Source organism: Mastigoproctus giganteus, chromosome 5 (genome assembly GCF_048544385.1).
Source record: "Mastigoproctus giganteus isolate SK-2022 chromosome 5, ASM4854438v1, whole genome shotgun sequence".
NCBI lineage: Eukaryota > Metazoa > Arthropoda > Arachnida > Uropygi > Thelyphonidae > Mastigoproctus > Mastigoproctus giganteus.
Genome location: NC_143579.1, coordinates 188,473,349 through 188,498,923, shown reverse-complemented (window position 1 = coordinate 188,498,923; position 25,575 = coordinate 188,473,349). Strand labels below are relative to the sequence as shown.

Below are 25,575 nucleotides of genomic sequence, written 5' to 3'. Positions count from 1 at the left end.
ATTCCAGTCAATATCTGGGAAATTAAAATCCCCCATTATAAGACTCTCTGATTTACTGGCCCACTCTATTTCCCTGTACAATATATTATTATACTCATCAGAGTCATTAGGCCTATAGCACACTCCTACTCTCAATTTTGATTTCCCTATGCTTATGTCACACCAAACTGACTCGACACTGCCCTGTCCATCGATGTCAACTGGCTTCACTTCCTTTGACTTTATGTGTTTCTTAATTAATAGCATAACCCCTCCTCCCCTCCTGTCCTGTCTATCCTTTCTATACACATTGTATTCCCCAACTTCCAGTTCCGCATTACTTATATCTGTGTGACACCACGTCTCTGATATCCCAACAATATCTGCCTTTGATGTATTGAGCAATACCTCAAATTCATCAAATTTATTTACCAAACTCCTAGCATTGGTGTACACGCAGATATACATGCACCTGTTGCTATTCTTAGCTGCCCTAACACAACCCATGTGTTTACTTGTACCGCAATGACTCCCAGCAGTCTCTGAAATATCCTGCATCTTGTTTTTCAGACTTCTGCTCATTTGAATAGAAGCAGTGCAAGAATCACTTCCACCTCTGCCAGTGGCTACTGTTAATCTATTAGTCCTTGTATCCCCCCCAACTAGCAGTTTTCCGACCCACCTAACACTGCCTTGACAGCATCAGCAAAAATTCTTGCACCCTTTCTATTTAAGTGTATCCCATCCCTATAGAAGCAATCTCTCCTGTTAACAAGTACAGTCCAGGCTGAAAAAAATTCTACCCCTTGAGCCTTGCACAATCCCTCCAGGGCCGAATTGATCGACAAGGCTCTCATCATATACTCCCTCCTATCGTGTCTGGGCAGAATTGCAGACACTTTCAAGTTCAACCCTAATTCACGGCTTTTTTTCAACAGTGACCTGTACTTGCTAAGTAATTCCGCCGGTCTCCTACTCTTAATATCATTAGTGCCAACGTGTACAACGTGTACCTTTTGTGCCCTTAAAAGATGATATCCGCTCTACAATGTCATCAACCTTTGCCCCTGGCAGACATACCCTGGTCCTATTCCACCTATCCTTTTTACAAAGCATGTTCCCCGTTTCCCTGACAATAGAGTCACCAACAACTACTAATTCCTGTGGGACCAGCGCATTCTGCCTAGGGGGCTGCCCCTGTGTTGCCTGATGACCAAGTGCAAGCTCTGGCGTTGATGTGGGCAGCTGAGAGCTTGATGGGCCCCTCAATTTATTTCCTTCGAGGGCATCCACCCTGTCCTTCAAGGTCTCATAAAGGCCCATAACAACGCTGAGTTGTCGCCTGATTTCCTTGCACTCCTTACATCGTGCACACACAAAGACATCCCCCTTGGCAGTATCATGTCCCGTACCCGACTGCTCCGCAAACATCAAGCAAACAGTGCATTTTAATAGACTGTGATTCAGAGTTCAACTGCCCCCCTCAGTTCTCCCCTGAACCACAGCACTCCCATTAGCTTGAGCCTTTTGCTTTGCTGCTCTGGTCAGAGTCATGATTCCAATTTAATTCAATAAAATTTAAAACAAAAATTAAATCCTTAAGTTATATCCCAAAACAGTTATGTTATATATATATATATATATATATATTTTTTTTTTTTTCGGTATCTAGTGTTCCCTTTATACAACTTCCGTATCACGTGTACCACTATAGTTATGTATTAATTATTTGTTACGATTAAGTCGTTATATATATATAGTTAAAAATACAATTTAATTGACAATAAAGTTTATCAAGATTAATAGATTTACTGATTAATTGACAATATTATATTATGCAGTATACTACACTAAGCTTATGCTATCGTGTAAAAATGGCGGGAATTCACGAACGGTATTTCTACGGACTCGTAAGTATTGATTAGCTTCCAAATCTCGCTATCTCAATTTAGAATAAACTAAGGATCCTGACTAGGTCTATAATCTACTTATAGAAGATAATTTGATATAACAATTGGTTAATAAATCGACTAAATTTGGTTAAAAGACCTCTCGTTCAATTTGTGACACGTGGATTTGATACCGTTACCGATACTAAGTAATATCTACGAAATCTCTGTCTAAGTTAAACTTTAAAATAAGTATCGTAACTAGGAATATAAAGCTACTCTAGAAAATAAGTTAATATGACAATTTAAACTAATAAAGCAGAAAATAAATCAGGAAAAACTTCTCTGTTTGAAGAGCTTTAAGGAGCAATGTCTGCACAGGCTAAACTCGCACCCAGTACCACCATTAAGGTCGAGAACATCACAGGACCAATCCCCATCAGAAGAGGAATCTTTCAGGGAGATGCACTGAACCCACTGTGGTTTTGTCTAGCACTTAACCCACTTCCACCATGCTCAACAGTAGCAAGTATGGATATAACCTCAACGCAGGAAGGAAGAACCTGTACACCTTCACCCACCTGATGTACATGGATGACATCAAGCTCTATGCAGCAACCGAGAAGCAACTCCAGCAACTACTCCAGATAACTGAATCAGCAATGATATCAGGATGGAATTTGGTCTAGACAAATGTAAGACCCACGAATTGCACCAGAGAAAATTAGTTGGCCGAAACTACCAGCTGCAGACTGGTAAAGAGATCAAAGTCATGACAGAGGGAGAGACCTACAAATACCTGGGGATGATGGAGGCTCAGCAGTTAGCGCACAAGGAAATCAAGGCGTGCTTAAAAATACTATCAGAGACTCAGAAGCCTGCTGAAAGTAAAGTTGAACAGAGGGAACACAGAACCAGTACTAACATATTCCTTTGGGGTCAAAGATTGTACTAACACCGAGCTGGAGGATATCATGAGAAAGACAAGGACAATGATGACCAAGAGCCTCCAACACCACCGGAAGTCATCCGTGGAGAGACTGACAATAGCTCGGAAAGAAGGAGGAAGGGGCCCAATAGATCACATCGAGCAAAAAAAACAGTGATAGTTATCCTGAAGGATTCCTTCCAGAAAAACACAACACACAGCAGAATTCTACCAGGCCATAAGGAAGACAGACAAAGTGGTATATCTCACTCAACCTAAGTGAGGAGTCCCATCCCACCCAGATGGCACAGACAAAGCTAGAAAGATGGACAAAGAAGGCACTACAACGACCTCCAACAAGATCACATAGATAAAACTGCTTCCAATGCATGGCTCCCAAGTGAGACACTCTTCCCCAAGACTGAAGGATTCGTGCTCGCAATCCATGACTAGGTAATCAACACCAGAAACTATAGGAAATACATCGCAAAGGAGCTCGGAATGTCGGATGACATATGTTAACGATGCCACCTGGCCTCAGAAATGATCCAACACATCACCGCAGGATGTAAGGTGATCCCCCAGACTGAGTACACTCGTAGACACAACCAGGTAGCCAGGATAATACATGAGAAGATAGCAAGGGAATACCAATTCATCAAAGAAAGTGTACCATACTATGAGTACAGACCCCAGGCAGTATTAGAGACCCCAACACACAAGCCATACTGGGATTATGCCATAATAAGGATAAGACAATCCTGCACAACAGACTGGACATAACCCATGTGGTCAAGAAGGAAAAGGCTGCCTATCTGATTGACATAGCAGTACCTAACACTGGCAACCTCCAGAAAACCCATGAGGAAAAAATCAGGAAGTACACGAACCTAAGACAGGAAATCAAAGAGATGTGGCATATGCAACAAGTAACAACCACCCCGATCGTCGTGTCAACCACTGGTATGGTGCCAAAGACCCTACATAACAGCCTAGCAGCAACAGCTCTCCCAGGAAACGCCTACAAGAAACTCCAGAAAGTCGCAATCCTGAAGACCTGTAGAATGGCAAGAGAGTTCCTCGACCAAAAGTAACACTAGACATAACAACAATCACCCTGTGTACTTGGTAGCAATACCCCATCACGAGGTGGAACCCCCAATCAGGGAGAAAATAATAATAATAATAATAATAATATTATTATTATTATAGAGAATAGCAGAGTACTTGGACACATTGAAGCAGAACCTCCTTGCACTCAACAAGAGAGTACGCCGATAAAAAGAGAGCTCCCAGAGGAAAATAAACAACTGAATGTTCAATGAGGACCAAAGAGGCTTCTACAGGGGGTTTCGGAGAAGATGGGAAGAAGGGAATGGACCATCCGAGCAGAAGACGATTGAGGAGTTCTGGGGAAACATATTCGCAGGGAAGTAAGACATAACAACCGAGCCCTCTGGATAGAACTAGAATGCAAGAAAACCAAGGACATACAAGAAATGAGAGGGTGGGAGATTCAGGAAGAAGTAAAACAGACAATCAAGAACTCTCACAACTGGCAAACTCCAGGAATAGATAACGTTCACAACTACTGGTACAAAAGAAGCTTATTTGCACCCACAAGCACCTGGAAAAGCAGTTCACCCAAATGATAAGGCACTCCAAGACAATTCCGAAGTTTCTCACTCAAGGAATCGCATATCTGAAGCCTAAAGACAAAGATACAAGAAACCTGGTGAAATATAGGCCAATCACCTGCCTCCCAACAATGTACAAGATATTGATCACTGCATAACCAGGAAGATATCAGACCACTCGGAGAGCCAGAACATAATGGCGAAACAGCAGAAAGGATGCAAGGAGCAATTATTCATTGATGCTGCATTTATGGAGCAAGCTTACAAGAACCGCCGCAACATGCACACAGCCTACATCGATTACTGCAAGGCCTTCGACTCTGTGCCTCATAACTGGCTAATAGAGGCACTGAACGTCTACAAAGTCGGTCTGATAGTGACAAACTTCCTAGGAGAAATGATGGCAAAATGGAGTACTACCATTAAGGTTGAAAACATCACAACCAGACCAATCCCCATCGGGAGAGGAATCTTTCAGGGAGATGCCCTGAGCTCATTGTAGTTCTGTCTAGCACTTAACCTGCTATCCACCATGCTCAAAAGTAGCAAGTACGGATATAACCTTAAAGAAGGAAGGAAGAACCTGTACACCCTCACCCACCTGATGTACATGGATGATATCAAGCTCTATACGGGAACCGAGAAGCATCTCCAGCAACTACTCCAGATCACCAAAGAATTCAGCAATGATATTAGGATGGAATTTGGTCTAGACAACTGCAAGACCTACGGATTGCACCAGGGAAAATTAGTCAACTGAAACTACCAGCTGCAGACTGGTAAAGAGATAGAAGCCATGGCAGAGGAAGACGCCTATAAATACTTGGGGATGATGCAGGATCAGCTGTTACAGCACAAAGAAATTAAGGCCTGCCTGACCGAAAAATACCATCAGACACTCAGAAGCCTGCTGAAAGCAAAGCTGAATGGAGCGAACACAATTAAAGCCATAAACATCTATGCAGTCCAAGTGCTAACATACTCCTTCGGGGTCATAGATTGGACTAACACTGAGCTGGAGGATATCATGAGAAAGACAAGGACAATGATGATCAAGAGCTGCCAACACCACCCAAAATCTGCTGTGGAGAGACTGACAAATGTCCGGAAAGGAGGAGGAAGGGGCCTGATAGACCTCATTGAGCAACAGAAGATAGTGACACAGCAGCACTCCCACAGGCCATAAGGAAGATAGGCAAGCAGTATACTCTACTCAACCTAAGCAATGGGTCTTCCCCCCAACCAGGAGGCACAAACAAAGCTAGAAAGATGGGCAGACACTACAATGATCTTCATCAAGATCACAGATAAAATTGCTTCCAATGCATGGCTCACGAGTGGGACACTCTTCCCCGAGACTGAAGGATTCATGCTTGCCATCCAAGACCAGGTAATCAACACCAGAAACTATAGAAAATGCATCGCAAAGGAGCTCGCGAATGTCGGATGACACATGTTAACGATGCCACCTGGCCTCAGAAATGATCCAACACATCACCGCAGGATGTAATGTGATCCCCCAGACTGAGTACACTCATAGACACAACCAGGTAGCCAGGATAATACATCAGAAGTTAGCAAGTAAATACCAATTGATTGAAGAACAAGTCCGCACTACAAGTATGAACCCCAGGCAGTACTAGAGACCCCAACCCACAAGCTGTACTTGGACCGAGCCATAATAACGGTTAGGACAATCCCGCACAACGGACCAGACGTAACCCTTGTGGACATGAAGGAAAAGGCTACCTATCTGATTGACATAGCAGTACCCAATTGGTACAGCTATGTCAATTTTTTTCCCCATTAGTTTTCTGGCAACCTGCAGAAAACTAATGGGGAAAAAATCAGGAAGTACATGAACCCTGAGACAGGAAATCAAAGAGATGTGGCATATGCAACAAGTAACGACCATCCTGATCATCGTGTCAACCACACGTATGGTGCCAAAGACCCTATATAACAGCCTAGCAGCAATAGGTCTCCCAGTGAACACCCACAAGGAACTCCAGAAAGTCGCAATCCTGAACACCTATAGGATAGTCAGAGTTCCTCGACCAAGAGTAACACCAGACATAACAACAACCACCCTATGTACTTGGTAGCAATACCTGTCACGAGGTGGAACTCCCAATCAGGGAGAAATAATATAAGAGCAATAATAATAATAAATACTAAGGTAACCACTTGTAATTCTGCAGTTGTACATACAAAAACACTAAAGAGCCAAACTGAAAAACTGTCTCATAACATGGTTACAGCCATTATATGTTTGACTACGTACTGGGCCGTTAGAGGGCCGTTCATCCAGAACAATCAACCACTTACCCAAGATAGTCAAATTCACCACCACCACCACCAAAGTATAAGAACCTCTACCAGAAGACTCACTCAGCCATAATTTACTCACAGTGGTCAAACCACTCCACAGGCATTCATTTGAAGAACATCCAGCAGCTTTAGAGGGAGGTCCATTCATCCAGAACTATCAATCAGATGGGATAGTCTCCACAGGCAGGAACACCTTACAGGTAAGATCTGCAGTTTCCATTTTTAATAATAAATACAGCTTAATTCCACTAATTAGTCTGTGGAATTCACTAATAACATTAGTCCCCAAAGAGCAGCGTCCATTTATTACTACTCTCTGCCGTCTCCCAATCAACCATCCCTTTATCCATTGCAGAAACTTGCCCTTAATTCCATACTGCTCCAATTTGTACAGCAGTCTTTAATGTGCAGCAGTATCAAAAGCTTTCCTGAAATCCAAGTATATGATATCAAAATTATTTTTTGCAACCAGTTCCTTCGTGACCACATCGTAGTATCCAATCAAATTGTCAGACAAGACTTCCTCCTTAACAAACCCATGCTGTGGCTGAACTATTACTGCAGTCTTAACTAGGTGATTCTCCATCACTTCCAGTGACTCCATTATTTTCTCAGGAAAAGAAGTTAAACTAACAGGTCTATAATTATTTGCATCACCCTTTGAACCCACTTTGTGAATTGAGGATACATTTGCACATCTCCAGTCCATGGGAACCTCCCTCTGAATCTAAGGATACTCTCATAATCAAGGCTAAGGGTTTGCTTACTTCCCTCGCTGCCTCCTTCAATATAACTGGATAGATTCCATCCACCCCAAGTACCTTTTTTATGTTTAACTTCAACAATTTATCCTCCACTTTGCTCTCCATTATTACAAAATTATTTAGCTCCCCGTTAGAGTTTAGTAAACTTCTGTCCTCCCCTTCCTTACAGAATTCCTTGTGTGAATGCAGTTGCAAAATACTCATTCTGATTGTCAGCTTGCTGAGCAGGATCATTAACAGTCGAACCATCAGTATCAAGTAGACCAATCTGATTCATCCCCTTCCCCGTTAGAGTTTAGTAAACTTCTGTCCTCCCCTTCCTTACAGAATTCCTCGTGTGAATGCAGTTGCAAAATACTCATTCTGATTGTCAGCTTGCTGAGCAGGATCATTAACAGTCAAACCATCAGTATCAAGTAGACCAATCTGATTCATCCCCTTCCTTCTAGAGGTAACTTATGTAAAGAAGTCCTTATTGTTTTTCTTTGCATTCTTTGTCAACGATTTCTCATAGTCGGCCTTTGCTTGCCTAACCTCCTTTGTGACTTGATTACAGACTAGCTTATCTCTGCCATAGGCTTCTGTGTCACCTGAAAATTTATATGCATCCCACGCATTTTTCTTCTCTGCCACAAGCCTCATTAGATCATCTGACATCCATTTGGGGCTAAATCGTGAACAGTATTTCTTAGTTGGTATGAAAAGCTTAGTAGCTTCTAAGATTAATTCCTTGAAGGCTTCCCATTTAGAATTTGTTTTTAAGATCATCAGTTGGTCCCACTGTATAGAATTTAAAAACTGCCTGAGATCACTGTAATCACCTTTTACGAAAACAAAAAAACTTCCCTTTACCCTTGATGGTAGTTACATCTTTAAGTAAATCCCACATCAGTAGACTGTGATCACTGTCATCTAGTGGTTCGTTTATCTGCAAATCCCTAATGCATGAGTCATCACGCTGATAATCAGATCAAGAATATTACCCCCCCCCCCCCCTCCGGTTGCCCTCGAACATCTTACTATGGAAAACAATCCTCCAATAAATCCACCAAAGTCTTGCTAGCATGCGAGTGACCAACCACAAGCTCCAATCAATATCTGGAAAGTTAAAATTCCCCATTACAAGACATTCTGATTTACTGGAAAAATTCTATTGTTGATCACTGGAATGAATATAATGGTGAGGTTGCCTACACTTTGGGGATCTTCCTGCTCTGTTGTGCAGATATTTGGTGGTGTCATATATTATTTTGGTAACAAGAGATTCGTGGTATCCATTTTTCATGGCTGTTTTTTTATGTATTTTAGTTCTTATTGGAGACGTTCCTTTGCAAACTTTAAGACTTTTGAGGATGAAGGACTTATTTACCCCAGTTTTAGTTAAGTGTGTGGGGGGGGGAGAGGAGAATTGAAATTCAGAATATTGCCTATATTGGTAGGTTTCCTCTGAAGTGTTTTAGAGATTTGTTCTTTGCTCATGTAATTAAAATCTGTTTTCTTTTTGCATTTTGAAATTTATCTGAAGGTGACACTAGTTGAAAGTACAATTATAAGCTGTTTTGGTTGTTGTTCCAGGCTGCTAAAACAGTGTCAGCATATTTACCACAAAATTTTGGGGTGGGAGTGTATTAAGCATATCAAGGACCTGATCTTCAAAATTCTCTATAAAGACCATTGTTAAGAGTTCGGGACGAAGGATTGCTCGAGCTCAGGCCAGTTTTTTGAATGCAAATGTCATTTTAAGAGATGAAGTAAACTTTTCCTACTGAGAGGCAATTGAGTTTCTGCATGTTGTTAATGTGGAATGGTATGATGAAACTAAAATGGATCTTAAGTGTCCTGCTTGTTTTTGCATCTGTGAAAGGAACAGTGATAAACATTGAGTTCACATCAAATGAAACAAGATGGTCTTGAGGTTAAGAGATAATTTGGTCCAGTTTTGGCAGAAGGTCATCAGTATTATTGATGGCTCTTAGGTTGGGTGGCACTATGGCTGATAGTAGCTCAACAAGCCGATCAGCTATTTTCTGTATGGGTAGAAGTGCCCGGTAAATTGTTGGCCTGGCTACTGCATTACCTTTGTGTATTTAGATGTTTGCAAAGATGAAAGGAGATTCTGAATTGTTCAGATTGAGGCATTTATCTAGGAACTCATCAATTTTGTTGTCATTGAGTAGTATTTTATGTTTTTTCTATTAGCATTAGCAGAGGTATATGATGCAAGAAAGCAAACTTATGCAGCATCAGCCAAAAAAAAACAAAAAAACAAAACCACCACTCCCATTTCACCCCTCCGTTCATTCGAAATACCTGTCCAGCTGAGCCTTAAATTTATTAAGACTATCAACTTCCACAACAAGGGATGGAAGTCTGTTCCACCAACCAACTACCTGCTGGCTAAAGGCAAATTTATGTACATCTATCCTACATCTGTCTTTCCTCAATTTGAATTTATGTCTTCTCAGGTGATTATTCTGAGCAAGAGGAAGAATCCCATCAGCATTGAGCATGATCAAAGCTTCATATGCCTCAATCAGATCACCTTGCCGGTGCCTAGTCTCCAGACACTGTAATTTGCAAAACTTAAGCCTTCCTTCGTGAGACCAACCCTTTGTTCCATTCACTAATCTTGTTGCCTTTCTCTGTACTCATTCCAGCAGCTTTACATCCTTCTTGAAATGAGGCTTCCAGATCTGTATACAATACTCAAGGTGTGGCCTGACCATTGCCTTATACAAGGGAATAATCACCTCCTTATCCCTGCTAGAAAAATTCCTGTATATCATTGACAAGACACCACGAGCTACTCTTGCAGCCCGTGTGGGATCTTATTCTGTTCTTTGGTATGTAACATTGTCTTGGAGTAATCCTTAGATTTTGACATTGCAGTCCTAACTGTTTAAGATCGCAGTTGCATTGCCTTTATATATTTTTTAAAATAAACTAGATGACTTTCATCAACCGGTGAAATACCACCACTTTGCTTATTGGAGGCCTGAAGTGGTGAAACCCATGTTTAGTCTCTAGAGCAAAGTTTCCAGCACTCCCCTCCCCCCATACTTCTCCTTCAACCCATGCACGGTACTAAGTACTATAGGTTTTGATACCTTTTGTGTTTGGGGTTTTCATAAAAAAATAAAAAGAAAAAAACTTGATAATTTTTTGCATATAAAAATTTATATAGTAGTAGTAATGGAGGCATGTGATGCAAGAAAGCAAGTGTATGGGCTTATGTAGCATCAGCCAGAAAGGAAAAAAAAAAAAAAAAAAAATTCCAACATCCTATTACTCTACAACTTTGTCCAGTCCCTCCTTGAATTTATTTGAGCTATCAACTTCCACAATGACAGATGGAAGTTTGTTCCAGCAATTAACGACCTGCTGGCTAAACGCAAATTTCCATACTTCTATTCTACAACTGTCTTTCCTGAATCTCAATTTATGGCCCTTCAGATACATAATCTGAGCAAGCGGTAGAATCCCATCAGAATTCAGCTTCCTCAACCCATTCAAGGCTTTATACATCTCAATCAGATCACCTTGCAGGTGCCAAGGCTCCAGATGCTGAAATTTGCAAAATTTAAGCTTTCTTGGTAAGAGAATCCCTTCGTTCCCCCTCACCAATCTTGTTGCCTTTCTCTGTACACACTCAAGCAACTGTATATCCTTTCTAAAATGAATTGCAGCCTGTACGAAAATTGCAACTTCAGACCTGTATGAAGTACCCAAGGCATGGCCTGACCATTACCATATACAAAGGGATAATCACATCCTTATCCCTGCTTGCAAAATTCCTGTATATCATTGACAAGACCCCATGATCTACTCTGGTAGCCTGTCTGCACTGCTCAGAATCTTCACACCTGACTGGACAATTACACCCAGATATTTTTCATTTTCTACCACCCTAAGTTTAGTATGTTTCTCTGGTTTATTTCTCCCCATATGCAGTACTTTGCATTTGTCAATGTTAAACTTCAGTTGCCACTTCTCAGTCCATCTGCCCAAATTTTCTAGATCCTGTCATTAACAACCCTGCCAATCTTTGTATCATCTGCAAACTTCGACATTAAGCCTGATATACCTTCATCAATATCATTCTTAAGTGGACCCAACACCGAACCCTGGGGGACTCTACTAATAATATTAGTCCACAAAAAGCAGCATCCACTGATTACCACTCTTTGCCTTCTCCCACTCAACCACCCTTTTATCCATTGTAGCACACTTACCCTTAATACCATACTGCTCCAATCTGTACAGTAGTCTTCCATGCACAACAGTGTCAAAAGATTTCTTGAAATCCAAGTATATGACATCAAAATTGTTTTTTGCATTCGGTTCCTTTGTAACCAATCACAGCATCCATTCAAATTTGTCAGACAAGGCTTTACTTTAATAAACCCATGTTGTGTCTGAATTATTACTGCAGTCTTGTGTAGATGATCCTGCAATGCATTTTTAACCAGTGACTCCATTATTTTCCCCAGAAAGGAAGTTAAACTAACTGTCCATGGGGACTTACCCTGAGTCCAAGGAAGCTCTCATAATTATGGCCAAGGGTTTGCTTACTTCCTTTGCTGCCTCTTTTAATATAACTGGATAGATTCCATCCACCCCAGGTGCCTTTCTTATGTTTAAGTTCAACAATTCCTCCTCCACTTTGCTCTCAATTATTACAAAATCATTAACCACCCCTATTACAGTTTGATGAAGTTCCGGCATTTTCCTCCCTTAATAACTCCTCATGTGAGTACATAGTTGCAAAATACTCATTCAGATTATCAACTTTCTGAGCAGGATCATCAGCAGTCGAACCGTCTGTGTTAAGTGGTCCAATCTGATTCATCCCCTTCCTTCTAGAGTTTATATAAGCAAAGAAGTCTTTGCTTTTTCTTGGCATCCTTTGCCAAAGATTTCTTGTAATCTGCCTTTGCTTGCCTAATCTCTTTTGTGACTTGATTACAGACCAGCTTATATCTGCATAGGATTCTGTGTCACTTGATAATTTATATGCATCCCAAGCATTTTTCTTCTCTGCCACGAGTCTCATTAGTTCATCTGACATCCATTTAGGCCTAAACCTTGAACAATATTTCTTAATCAGTATGAAAAGCCTAGTCCCACTGTACAGAATTTAAAAATTGTCTGAGACTACTGTGGTCACCTTGACAGAAGGAAAAACTTAAAGATATAATTATCCCTGATTGTAAATATATCTTTAAGTAAATCCCACATCAGTACACTGTGATCCCTGTCACCTACTGGTTATTTTATCTGCAAATTCTTAATGGATGAATAATCACTGCTGACAACCAGGTCAAGAGTATTTCACTCTCTAGTTGCCTCTCGAACTGCTGCAGAAAACAATTATCCAATAAATCTACAAAAGTCTTGCTAGTGTGCGAGTGACCAAACCACAAGTTCAAGTCAATATCTGGGAAGTTAAAATCCCCCATTATAACACAATCTGGTTTACTATGTCATTTGATTTCTCTGTACAATTGTTTGTTGTACTAATTAGAGTCATTAGGCTTATAACACACTCATACTCTCATTTTTGTTTTCCTAGTGGCTATGTCACACCAAATTGATTCAACATTGAACTGTCCATCTATGTCAACTGGATGAACTTCCTTAGAATTTGTGTTTTTCTTAATTAACAGTCTGACCTCTCCTCCCTTCCCATCCTGTATTTCCTTTCTGTATCACTGTACTCCTCAAATTCCAATTCTGCACTGCTTATATTTGTGTGACACCATCTCTCTCTCTCTCTCTCTCTCTCTCTTTCTGATATCCCAACAATATCTACCTTTGATGTCTTGAGGAGCACTTTAAATTCATCAAATTTTCTTACTATACTTCTAGCATTGGTGTTCACACAAGTATACATGCACCTATTCTTATTCTTAGTTACCCTAACACAGCCCATGTATTTATTTGTTTCAAGATGACTCCTACCACTCCCTAAACCCCCAGCATCACACCCTCCAGTCCACTGCTCATTCTAATAGAAGCATTGCAAGAATCACTTTCACCTCTGCCTGCAGCTACTATTAACCTTTTAGTCTGTGAATCCCCCCCCCCAAGATAGCAGTTTTCCGAGCCACCTAATTCTGCCTCGATATCAATTAATCAGCAAAATCTACTAATTTTGTTAAACTTCGTTGTCAATTAAATTGTATTTTAACTAAATACATATAACGACTTAGATTACAAACAAAACATAATTAATTAATACATAACTTGATATGGAAGTTATATAAACAGAACACGTAGATAATATTTGATACTGAAAAATATATATAGCATTATAACTGTGTTGGGATACAAGTTTAGGTTTATAATTTTGTACTGAAATTGAAATTCTGTTGAAATTAAATCAAAATCATGACTCAGACCAGAGCAGCAAAGCAAAAGGCTCAAGCTAATGGGAGTGCTGTGGCTCAGAGGAGAACTGAGGGGGGCAGTTGCCCTCTGAATCATAGCCTTTTAAAATGCACTGCTTCATGATGTTTGTGGAGCAATCGGGTACGGGACATGATATTGCCATGGGGGGATGTCTTTGTGTGTGCACGATGCAAGGAGTGTAACGAAATCAGGCGACAACTCAGTGTTGTTATGGGCCAACATGAGAGCTTGAAGGACAGGGTGGATGCCCTCGAAGGATTTAAAGTGAGGGGGGCCCATCAAGCTCTCAGCTGCCTACATCAACGCCAGAGCTTGCACTTGGTAATCATGCAACACAGTGGCAACCCCCAAGGCAGAATGTGCTCGTCCCACAGGAACTAGTAGTTATTGGTGACTCTATTATCAGGGAAATGGGGAACATGCTTTGTAAAAAGGATAGGTGTGGAACAGGACCAGGTATGTCTGCCAGGGGCAAAGGTTGATAACGTTGTAGAGCGGATATCATCTTTTAAGGGCACAAAAGGTGATATAGTTGTATGTGTTGGCACTAATGATATTAAGAGTAGGAGACAGGCAGAATTACCTAACAAGTACAAGTACAATTCGGCCCTGGAAAGATTATGCAAGGCTCAAGGGGTAGAATTTTTTTAAACCTGGTCTGTACTTATTATCAGAAGTGACTGCTTCTGCAGGGATGGGATACACTTAAATAGAAAGGGTGCAAGAATATTTGCTGATGTTATTGAGGCAGTGTTAGGTGGGTTGGAAAACTGCTAGCTTGAGGGGATACAAGGACTAATAGATTAACAGTAGCCGTAGGCAGAGGTGAAAGTGATTCTTGCACTGCTCATATTGGAATGAGCAAAAGCCTGGAAAACAAGATGCAGGATATTTCAGAGACTGCTGGGAGTCATTGCAGTACAAGTAAACACATGGGTTGTGTTAGTGTAGCTAAGAAAAAGAACAGGTGCATGTATACTTGCTTGTACACCAATGCTAGGAGTTTGGTAAATAAATTTGATTAATTTGAGGTATTGCTCAAAGTATCAAAGGCAGATATTGTTGGGATATCAGAAACGTGGTGTCACACATATATAAGGAATGCAGAATTGGAATTTGGGGAGTACAATGTGTACAGAAAGGATAGACAGGATAGGAAGGGAGGGGGGCGTTATGCTATTAGTTAAGAAACACATAAAATCCAAGGGAGTGAAGCCAGTCGACATCACTGGACAGTGCAGTGTCGAGTCAGTTTCATGTGACATAAGCATTGGGAGATCAAAATTGAGAGTAGGAGTGTGCTATAGGCCTAATGACTCTGATGAGTATAATAAGAAACTGTACAGGAAACTAGAGTGGGCCAGTAAATCAGAGAATCTTATAATGGGAGATTTAAATTTCCCAGATATTGACTGGAATTTGTGGGTTGGTCACTCACACACTAGCAAGGCTTTTGTGGATTTATTGGATGATTGTTTTCTACATCAGCATGTTCGGGAGTCAACTAGAGGGAGTAATACTCTTGATTTGATTATCAGTAGTGATTCTTCATGCATTAAGAATCTGCAGATAAAGGAACCACTAAGTGGCAGTGATGATAGTGTGCTGAATTGGGATTTACACAAAGAGGTAACTACCATCAGGGGTAAAGGGAAGGGTTATTGCTTTCGTAAAGGTGACTACGATGGTCTGAGACAGTATTTAAATTCTATACACTGGGACCAACTGATGATGTTACCAACAGCAAATTCAAAATGGGAAGCATTCAAAGAACTTATCTTGGAAGCTACTAAGCTTTACATACCAACTAAGAAATATTGTTCAAGTTTAGGCCTAAATGAATGTCAAATGAACTAATCAGACATATGGCAGAGAAGCAAAATGCTTGGGATACATATAAATTAACACGTGACACAGAAGCCTATGATAGATATAAGTTGATCTGTAACCAAGTTACAAAGGAGGTTAAGCAGGCAAAGGAGGATTACAAGAAACCTTTGGCAAGGGATGCAGAGAAAAACTGTAAAGAGTTCTTTACTTATGTAAACTCTAGAAGGAAGGGGATGAATCAGATTGGTCCACTTGGTATCAATGGTACAACTGTTGATGATCCTGCTCAGGTAGCTAACTAACTAATGAATATTTTGCATTGACATCATTCACACATGAGTTATTCAGCGAGGGGAATGCCAGAGGTGTATTCAACTCTGGCAGTAAGCTAGATAATCTTGTAATAACTGAGAGTAAAGTGGAGGAGAAATTGTTGAAGATAAACACAAGAAAGGCACCCGGGGTGGATGGGATCTATCCCGTTATATTAACGGAGGCAGCAAAGGAAGTAAGCAAACTCTTAGCGATAATTATGACAGCTTCCTTGGACTCAGGGGAGCACCCATAGACTGGAGATGTGCAAATGTGACCCCAATTCACAAAGGAGGATCATAGGCTGACACAAGTAATTATAGACCTGTGCGTTTAACTTCTGTTCCAAGAAAATTAATGGAGGCACTGGTTAAAGAAGCACTGCAGGATCATCTAGACAAGACTTCAGTTATAACTCAGACACAGCATGGTTTTGTTAAGGGGAAATCTTGCCTGACCAATTTGATTGGATACTGTGATGCAGTCACAAAAGAACTGGATGTAAAGAATAACTTTGATATTATATACTTGGATCTTAGAAAGGCTTTTGATACTGTTGCACAAATTGGAGCAGTGTGGCATTGGAGGCAAATTGCTGCTATGGATAAAGGGGTGGTTGAGGGCGAGAAGACAGAGAGTGGTAATCAATGGACACTGCTCATCGTGGACTAATGTTATCAGTGGAATCCCTCAGGGTTCAGTGTTGGGTCCATTATTGTTTTCTGTATTTATAAATAATAATGATGATGGTATATCAAGCTTAATGTCCAAGTTTGCAGACGATACAAAAGTTGGCAGGGTTGTTAAGGACACTACTGAATCTATGCTGCTGCAACAGGATCTGGAAAGGTTGAGCAGATGGGCTGAGAGGTGGCAAATGAAGTTTAACACTGACAAATGTAAAGTACTACATATGGGAAACAGTAACCCCAGAGCAACGTATCGATTCTGTGGTTCTACACTGACAGTAGTATAGAATGAAAAGCACCTGGGGGTAATTGTGCAGGCAGATATGAAGTACTCTGAGCAGTGCAGACGAGCGGCAAGAGTAGCTCATGTTGTCTTATCAATGATATATAGGTTGTTGTTGTTTGTTGTTTGTTTATTTGGAGCATTAGCAACTAAGGCCATATTGCTCTGGGATATGCGGTGGTCATACCCTGACCTTTCCGCATCCTCCATATTTGATGGTGACGGGCTCGACCCCCCGTCTAATCAAGAAGCGTGTGCTACGCACTCCTGCTCCTTCCCACCTGGCTACGGAGGCGCCATGATATATAGGAATTTTTCTAGCAGGGATAAGGAGGTGATTATTCCCTTGTATAAGGCAATGGTCAGACCACACCTTGAGTACTGCAACCCATCAGAATGCTGAGTTGGTGCCTAATTTCTTGGCACTTTTGCATCTAGCACACACACAAAGATATCCTCCTTGGCTAGATCATATCCTGTTCCAGAGAGTTCTGCAAACATTTCACAAGGTGCACATTATACAGGTCTGGAGGCCTCATTTCAAGAAGGATGTAGAGCTGCTGGAACGAGTACAGAGAAGGGCAGCAAGGTTAGTGAATGGAACAAAGGGTTGCTCTTACGAAGAAAGGCTGAAGTTTTGCAAATTACACTGTCTGGAGACTAGGCACCGGCGAGGTGATCTGATAGTGGTGTATAAAGCCTTGAATGGTTTGCGCATGCTCAATGTTGATGGGAATCTGCCTCTTGCTCAGAATAATCACCTGAGGGGGCATAAATTCACATTGAGGAAAGACAGATGTTGGATAGATGTACGGAAATTTGCCTTTAGCCAGTGGGTAGTTGGTTGGTGGAACAGACTTCCATCCCTTGTTGTGGAAGTTGATAGCCTAAATAAATTTAAGGCTCAGCTGGACAGGTATTTCAAATGAACGGAGGGGTGAAGTGGAAGTTTTTTTTTTTTTTTTTTTTTTTTCTGGCTGATGCTGCATAAGCTTGCTTTCTTGCATCATATGCTTCTACTAATGCTAATGCTAATACCATCAGCATACACTTTTGTACCCTTTCTATTTAAGTGTGTCCCATCCCTATAGAAGCAGTCTCTCCTGTTAACAAGCACAGACAATGAGAAAAATTCTACTCCACGAGCCTTGCACAATGCCTCCAGGGCCTAATTGATTGACAAGGCCCTCATCATATACTCCCTCCTATCTCCTGTCTGTGCAAATTTAAACCTAACTCGCCACTTTATTTCAGCATTGACCTGTACTTATTAAGTAAATCTGCAGATCACCTACTCTTAATGTCATTAATGCCAACGTGTACAACAATATCACTCTTTGTGCTCTTAAAAGGTGATATCTGTTCTTCAACATCATCAACTTTCGCTCCTGGCAGACATACCTGGTCCTATTCCACCTATCCTTTTTACACAATATATTACCCGTCTCCCTGACAATAGAGTCACCGACAATAACTCCTGTGGGACCAATTTGCCTTTGAGATTGCCACTGTTTTGCCTAATGCACAAGAGTGAGCTCTGGCATTGAGTTGGGCAGCGGAAAGCTTGATGGGGCCCCCCATTTTAATACCTTCACGGGCATCTACCCGATTCTTCAAACTCTCATAAGTGCCCATCAGAATGCTGAGTTGGTGTCTAATTTCTTGGCTCTTTTTGCATCTAGCACACACAAAGATATCCTCCTTGGCTAGATCATATCTTGTTCCAGAGAGTTCTGCAAACATTTCACAAGGTGCACATTTTTTTAGGCTGAGATGCATTGGGGAATTGCTACCCTCGGTTCTGTGATTCATAGCACTCCTGCTACTTTGTGCTCATTGCTTTGTTGCTCTAGGGGCGTAATGTTGAAATTAACAATGAAAATTAATAGGATTAATAAATTTAATTAATCAATTATCACTACTACACTATGTAATAGATTCTTAAATGCAGTGATACATTTTATGCCATCTAGTTTTACATTAGAGCTACCTATTTACCACAATTAAAAATTTGAATTCCCTACCACTCACTCTATAGGAAAACAATGGCTGCAAGATTCGAATGAGACAATGTTTTTGCGTATATTAAGTCGTAAGCTACAAAAACACTATTTAAACTTAAAATAAAAAAAACGAGCATAACTAGAACTATAGAGCTACTTATAAAGTACAATATAATATGACAATTAAGTAAATAAAATAGCATAACACTGATCTTTTTTGGAGCTTGTAATGTAAAATACAGCTGGAATTTGTAGAGACAGTAAGTGCCCTCTCAATTGTGTGGAGTGCAGTGTTGTTTAATCTGTTATTAGAATAATTATCAAACTTATTTCCTATATCCAGCTCATGAGTGATTCTGTAGAAACAGCTAAACAAGTAGGTTAAGCAAAATTTTGTCTTTACAAAAACATAGTGTGCTTCCCTTAGAATATAATTTCTCTCTATATGCCTCTATCTTGGATCCCTGATGATTATCTCCATGGTTTCCCTACCACTGACAAAGTCAGAGTGACTGGTATGAAGTTATTCTCTTCACTCTTGGAACTGCCTTAAGTACTGGCAATACAATGGCACTTCTCCATTTAAAAGGAACCTCTTTGAAGTCCATGATGCTCTCATAATTAATCTTAATGGTTCAATGCACTCTCAAGATACCTCACTCAAAATTAATAGGTATAAGTCATCAGCTCTTGGGAATTGACTTCCCTTTAGGCTTGAAAATTTTTCTGATAAACAGGCTTCTGTATTTTCAGTATCACTAATTCCATACTGTTAAGTTCCCTCGCAGTTTCTCTTTGCTGCAAAGAGTCCTTGATCCATAAAGATCAATCTGAAATACCTGTTTAATTCATTAGCAACATCAATTGCTTTTTCTACAACTTTCCCCACATCCATTACGCAAAAGTTCTCTCTGAATTTTTCTTTTCTTATTTGTATTCACATGTGTGAAAAACTTCTTGATTACATTCTTTGCTCTCTTAGCCAGTGATTTCTCATAATTAGCCTTTATGTACTGGCAATACATTGGCACTCCTCCAATCCAAAGGAATCTCACTCTGAATTCCAAAAAAACTTAAAAATTTAACTATATAGGGCAGGAGACCAATTACAAATAAATAATTTTTCCTTTTATCTAGCATGAACTGCAATTTGTCATAATTAGCATTTTTCCCACCTAACGTTTTCTGTAGGATACAGATCAACTTACAGCTACTGCAGGCTTTGCACTTTTCATCACTGTAATTTTCATTCTCCTTGGCAATCTCTCTAATGGTTGTGTATGTGCACGCGCGCACACACACACACACACACACACACACACACACACACACACACACACACACACACACACACACACACACACACACACACACACACACACATCACAATTTCCATGATTACTGCTTTAAAGGAATTGATAATTTCCTAGTATTTGCCCTCCCTCTGCTATCACCCATTGATAAGTGCCATGTAGCTTCTTAAAGTTTCATTGTATTCTTTCCCAGAGACCCAAACTTTTTGCCTCAGTGTTGGAAGAAAGAATCTTTGTCACACCATTGTCTTCTTCAAAATGTTGTTTTTGCAACCCACCTTTAGTGAGCCAAAGGAGGTCATTTGGACATTTGAATATGTCAGTGACTGACTTCGACATTTTGGCAATGGGCATAATACAGGTGCCTATTCAATCTTAGACAAAAGGCATTGAGCATTACAAATCACGTCAATAAATATTTCTTACCAAAACTGACACAAACATTAAATAAAACAGTGAAATATAATAGACACAAAAATAAAAATAACAATAGATAAAATCTATAAAAATATAAATATATTTTTATAGATTTTATCTATAAAAATTTGCAGTGGTGCAAATCTGTTTAAATAGCACTGATAGTTCCCATGCAGCAACCGTTGTCGAGTTATGCTATTGAAAGATCATATCATGAGGTGGCGGAGGGGGCTACCAGCACTGCTAAGTGCACTTGTTTGCCTTAGCTGAGCATACTAGTGTGAGTATCACAACAAGCTTAACTCCCTTAATAATGTTAAGGTCATTGCCTGCTCACACAATTTTCACTTGTACTACGGCTTAAGAGCTCCAAATATTTATTGTGGATCTTAATATTAACAGTAATCAAGGGACTCACATACATCCCATTACAAAATCTGGAATTCTAAAATATAACAAGCACTGGCACACTTTATATTTTGGTTCTAATGCATGTTATTTCCCAAAACCAAATCCTGACTACTTTTGATGGTGTTTTTCACCACCAAATTCTCCACCTTCTTTCGCCTTCTCCTTCCTTTATCTCCATCCCAGCCACCCTCTTTCATTGGCCAATGTCGTGTCCTGGCCATTTCATGACAGCGATGCTATTTAAACTGATGACACTCACTGTTGAGGTGATAAAGAAGTACTCTACCCTGAAAGCTTTTAGAAGTTTACATTTTTATTTTATCTGTTAACTGATCTCATTTATCTTGGAGCCTGTTTATTTTTTATTACTTTTATTATTTCCAAAAGTATTTGAACATTCCTCCACAAATGTTGTGTATTGTACTAGAAGTTCCTCATGCACGCATATCAGTTCAAATATACCAATATAAATGGGTATGCCTATGCACCAGCATGGTATGCCAGTGAATTAGAATCACAGAGTAGAACTTAAGACTTTCAACTTGGGACAGTGACTGGATGCCATGTCAATAACCTAATCACACAATTATGACTCATGTGAACTTCCCAAAATTTGCTATGGGAATGTTATTCAAAGATGGAAGACTATTGATGATATCTCAATGAAAAAAGGTCTGAACGGCTTCAGAAACTCATGGAACATGTTTGAAAAACTGTAAAGCAGGTAGTTCATGACTCATTCATGTCATCTGTAGAAAAACATCAAGGAATAAGTTAAAGAGGCCACAGAAATGTCCATCAATATGTCAACCAACTTTAGGGAGCTGCAAAGCCTTTGGTTCAATAGTAACAACAGTAGGACAGCTGCATATAAGCCAAATATCACAGTCACTAGTACAAAACAGTGTCCAGATATTCATGGACTCCATAACAGCAGTCAAAAGTGCTGCAATGTGATAAATCTTGCCACAAAATGTTTTGTTTGAATGGATATGTAGAGATTGTCAGATGAATGGATGGATGTCGGATGAATGAATGGATGGATGTCAGATGAACTAATCAGACATGTGGTAGAGAAGAAAAATGCATGGGATACATATAAATTAACAGGTAACACAGAAGCCTATGATAGATATAAGCTGGTCTGTAACCAAGTCACAACAGAGGTTAGGCAGGCAAAGGCAGATTATGAGAAATCTTTGGCAAAGGATGCAAAGAAAAACAGCAAAGAGTTCTTTACTTATGTAAACTCTAGAAGGAAGGGGATGAATCAGATTAGTCCACTTGATATCGATGGTTCAACTGTTGATGCTCCTGCTTGGGTAGCTAACAAACTAAATATCAGGCTTAATGTCCAAGTTTGCAGACGATACAAAGGTTAGCAGGGTTGGTAATGACAGTACGCTGCTGCAACACGATATCTAGAAAAGTTGAGCAGATGGACTGAGAGGTGGCAAATGAAGTTTAACATTGACAAATGTAAAGTGCTACATATGGGAAGCACTAACCCCACAGTAATGTATCAACTGTGTGGTACTACACCGACAGAGGTAGAGAGTGAAAAGACCTTAGAGTAATTGTGCAGGCAGATATGAAGTTTTCTGAGCAGTGCAGATGGTCTGCAAGAGTAGCTCATTGTGTCTTGTCTATGGATAAAGGGATGGTTGAGTGGGAGAAGACAGAGAGTGGTAATCAACGGACACTGCTCTTCGTGGACTAATGTTATTAGTGGAGTCCCCCAGGGTTCATTGTTGGTTCCATTGTTGTTTTCTGTACTCATTAATGATATTGATGATGGTATATTAATGTCCAAGTTTGCAGACGATATGAAGGTTGGCATGGTTGTTAATGACACTAATGCCAGTACGCTGCTGCAACAGGATCTAGAAAAGTTGAGTAGATGGGCTGAGAGGTGGCAGCTGAAGTTTAACATTGATAAATGTAAAGTACTGCATATGGGAAGCAGTAACCATAGAGTAACGTATCAACTGTATGGTACTACACTGACAGAGGTAGAGTGAAAAGGACCTGGGGATAATTGTGCAAGCAGATATGAAGTTTTCTGAGCAGTGCAGACTGTCTGCAAGAGTAGCTCATGGTGTCTTGTCAATGATATACAGGAATATTTCTAGCAGGGATAAGGAGGTGATTATCCCCTTGTATAAGGCAATGGTCAGACCACACCTTGAGACTGTATACAGGTGTGGAGGCCTCATTTTAAGAATGATGTAGAGCTGTTGGTACGAGTACAGAAAAGGGCAACAAGATTAGTGAATGGAACAAAGGGTTGCTCTTATGAAGAAAGGCTTAAGTTTTTCAAATTACAATGTCTGGAGACTAGGCACCTGTGAGGTGATTTGATTGAGATGTATAAAGCCTTGAATGGTTTGAGCATGCTCAATGCTGATGGGATTCTTCCTCTTGCTCAGAATAATCACCTGAGAGGGCATAAATTCAAATTGAGGAAAAACAGTTGTAGGATTGATGTGCAGAAGTTTGCCTTTAGCCAGCAGGTGGTTGATTGCTGGAACAAACTTCCATCTGTTGTAGAAATTGATAGCTTAAACATATTCAAGGCAAAACTAGACAAACATTTGGAGCGGGTGGATGAGTGAAATGAGAAGGGGGTGTGTGTGTATGTTTTTTTTTCTTTTTTTTGGCTGATGCTATATAAGCTTGCTTTCTTGCATCATGTGCCCTTGCTAATGCTTATGCAGAGACCACTTCCTGTCAAATTATTGTCTTGATCATGAAGTTTAATGGAGTTGGTCTGATGATATGGAGGCTGTTTCACTTGAGCCACTAGTGGTACTGTCTGAAACCAGGTGGTCCACGACCTACTTGAATGTTCTGGGCAATTATGCACTACCATTTTGCTATTATCAATATCAGCAAGGACAATGCTCCACATCATACAGTGGGAGTCAAACATGATTGGTTTATGGTTAATTATATCGAAAAGTTAGACTGATTAGTTTAGAGCTCAGACCTCAACCCTACTGAACACCTGCAGGATAATGTAGAGCTGTATTTGGTTGTGGACAAAACAGCTCTGGAAGTTGGTAGAAAGTATGTCCAGGACAGTTAAAGTTGACATACAGACCATGGATCACCCTACTATGTATTAGATTTTTGAATTAAAAGCTCTTTTAAAACAATCTGTGTATGTACATGAATATTTCTGGTCATATAGTGTATATGCATCTCCCTGCAAAAAAAAATTGCAGTTTGAATTATACTTCTTGAGAATCAAAAAAAAAAAAAAAAAAAAAAAAAACCATTACTTTTGTGCCAATCCTCATATTTAAGTAGCTATTACTTCTTTTAATATATATAGCAAACAAGGTAGTAACACTGGATTACTTCTTTTAATTAAGAATGAAGCAACAGAAGTTTTAGAATTTTTGTTTACATATGGCAGCCAAAATCACAGAATGAGATTCAGAGTAAAGCAAACATTTTTCTTTATAAAGGGTGGACAAAACTGCAGAAGACAGTTTCTGATGTTTATACAGTGTCTGTTAAGTTTAATTAATCAAATTATTGAAAGGAATTTACCTTTCTGAGCTTTTTAATGCTATATGGATTCAGCTTTAGAATCTTTACTGATTCAGATTCTTGAGGACGTTTGTATTTTCTAAATCTTACTAGTGCTCTCACACATAGAATAGCAACCTGAAATTGAAACAAGTTGTGTTTATTGTGTCAGGTTCTGCAAACAATTATTTAATTATCTGAAATACATAATAAATGAGACTACAGAAATATAAGAATTGAATTTTAGAATTAGACAAAAAAAGATGAACAATAAAGAATATGAAATCATGTGAAAATATATTGCCTTTAACTTATTATATTTGAGCTTATAACTACACAAAAAACTAATTTCCCTCCAGCCTGATTACAGTATATATATGTATATACAGTCGGACCTCTATGTAACGAAATCAATCGTTCGCTTGAAAAAATTCATTAAACAGAAACTTCTTTATAAAGAAATATGACCTTTTCAATAGTGAAGAATACTGTAAATTCAGAAATATAGTAAAAGATGGGAAATAAATCAGAAATAAGTGAGGAATGAATAAATTTTCTAACATTTTAAAACAATTAATTTATTAATACATACATAATAAGAAATGACTACTTACATGATGTGCACAATGTATTAGTACACTTTTAAGAATATCATAAAATATTTGGTTATTTTTTGTTGTACACTGGATTCTACTGTACACCATTCATAAAAATTTTTAAACACTCAAATATATTTTCTGTTACATTTTCTCTACCTCGATGCAAAGATTCAAATGCTGCCAACATTTCTTGTTTGGAAGGTTTAATGTAGCCCTCATTTTTAAAAAACTCGTCATCGATA

General features: G+C 39.6%; 1 protein-coding gene across 1 annotated transcript in view; it reads right to left on the bottom strand.

The window, feature by feature from the left end:
• Nucleotides 1–25,575, bottom strand: part of LOC150085942 (phosphorylase b kinase gamma catalytic chain, skeletal muscle/heart isoform-like) — a 301,197-nt gene that overhangs the window by 6,751 nt on the left and 268,871 nt on the right. The window contains exon 13 of the mRNA XM_090374747.1: nucleotides 24,756–24,872. Within this exon, the coding sequence (XP_090230873.1) occupies nucleotides 24,756–24,872 (117 nt within the window). The remainder of the gene's footprint in view (nucleotides 1–24,755; nucleotides 24,873–25,575) is intronic.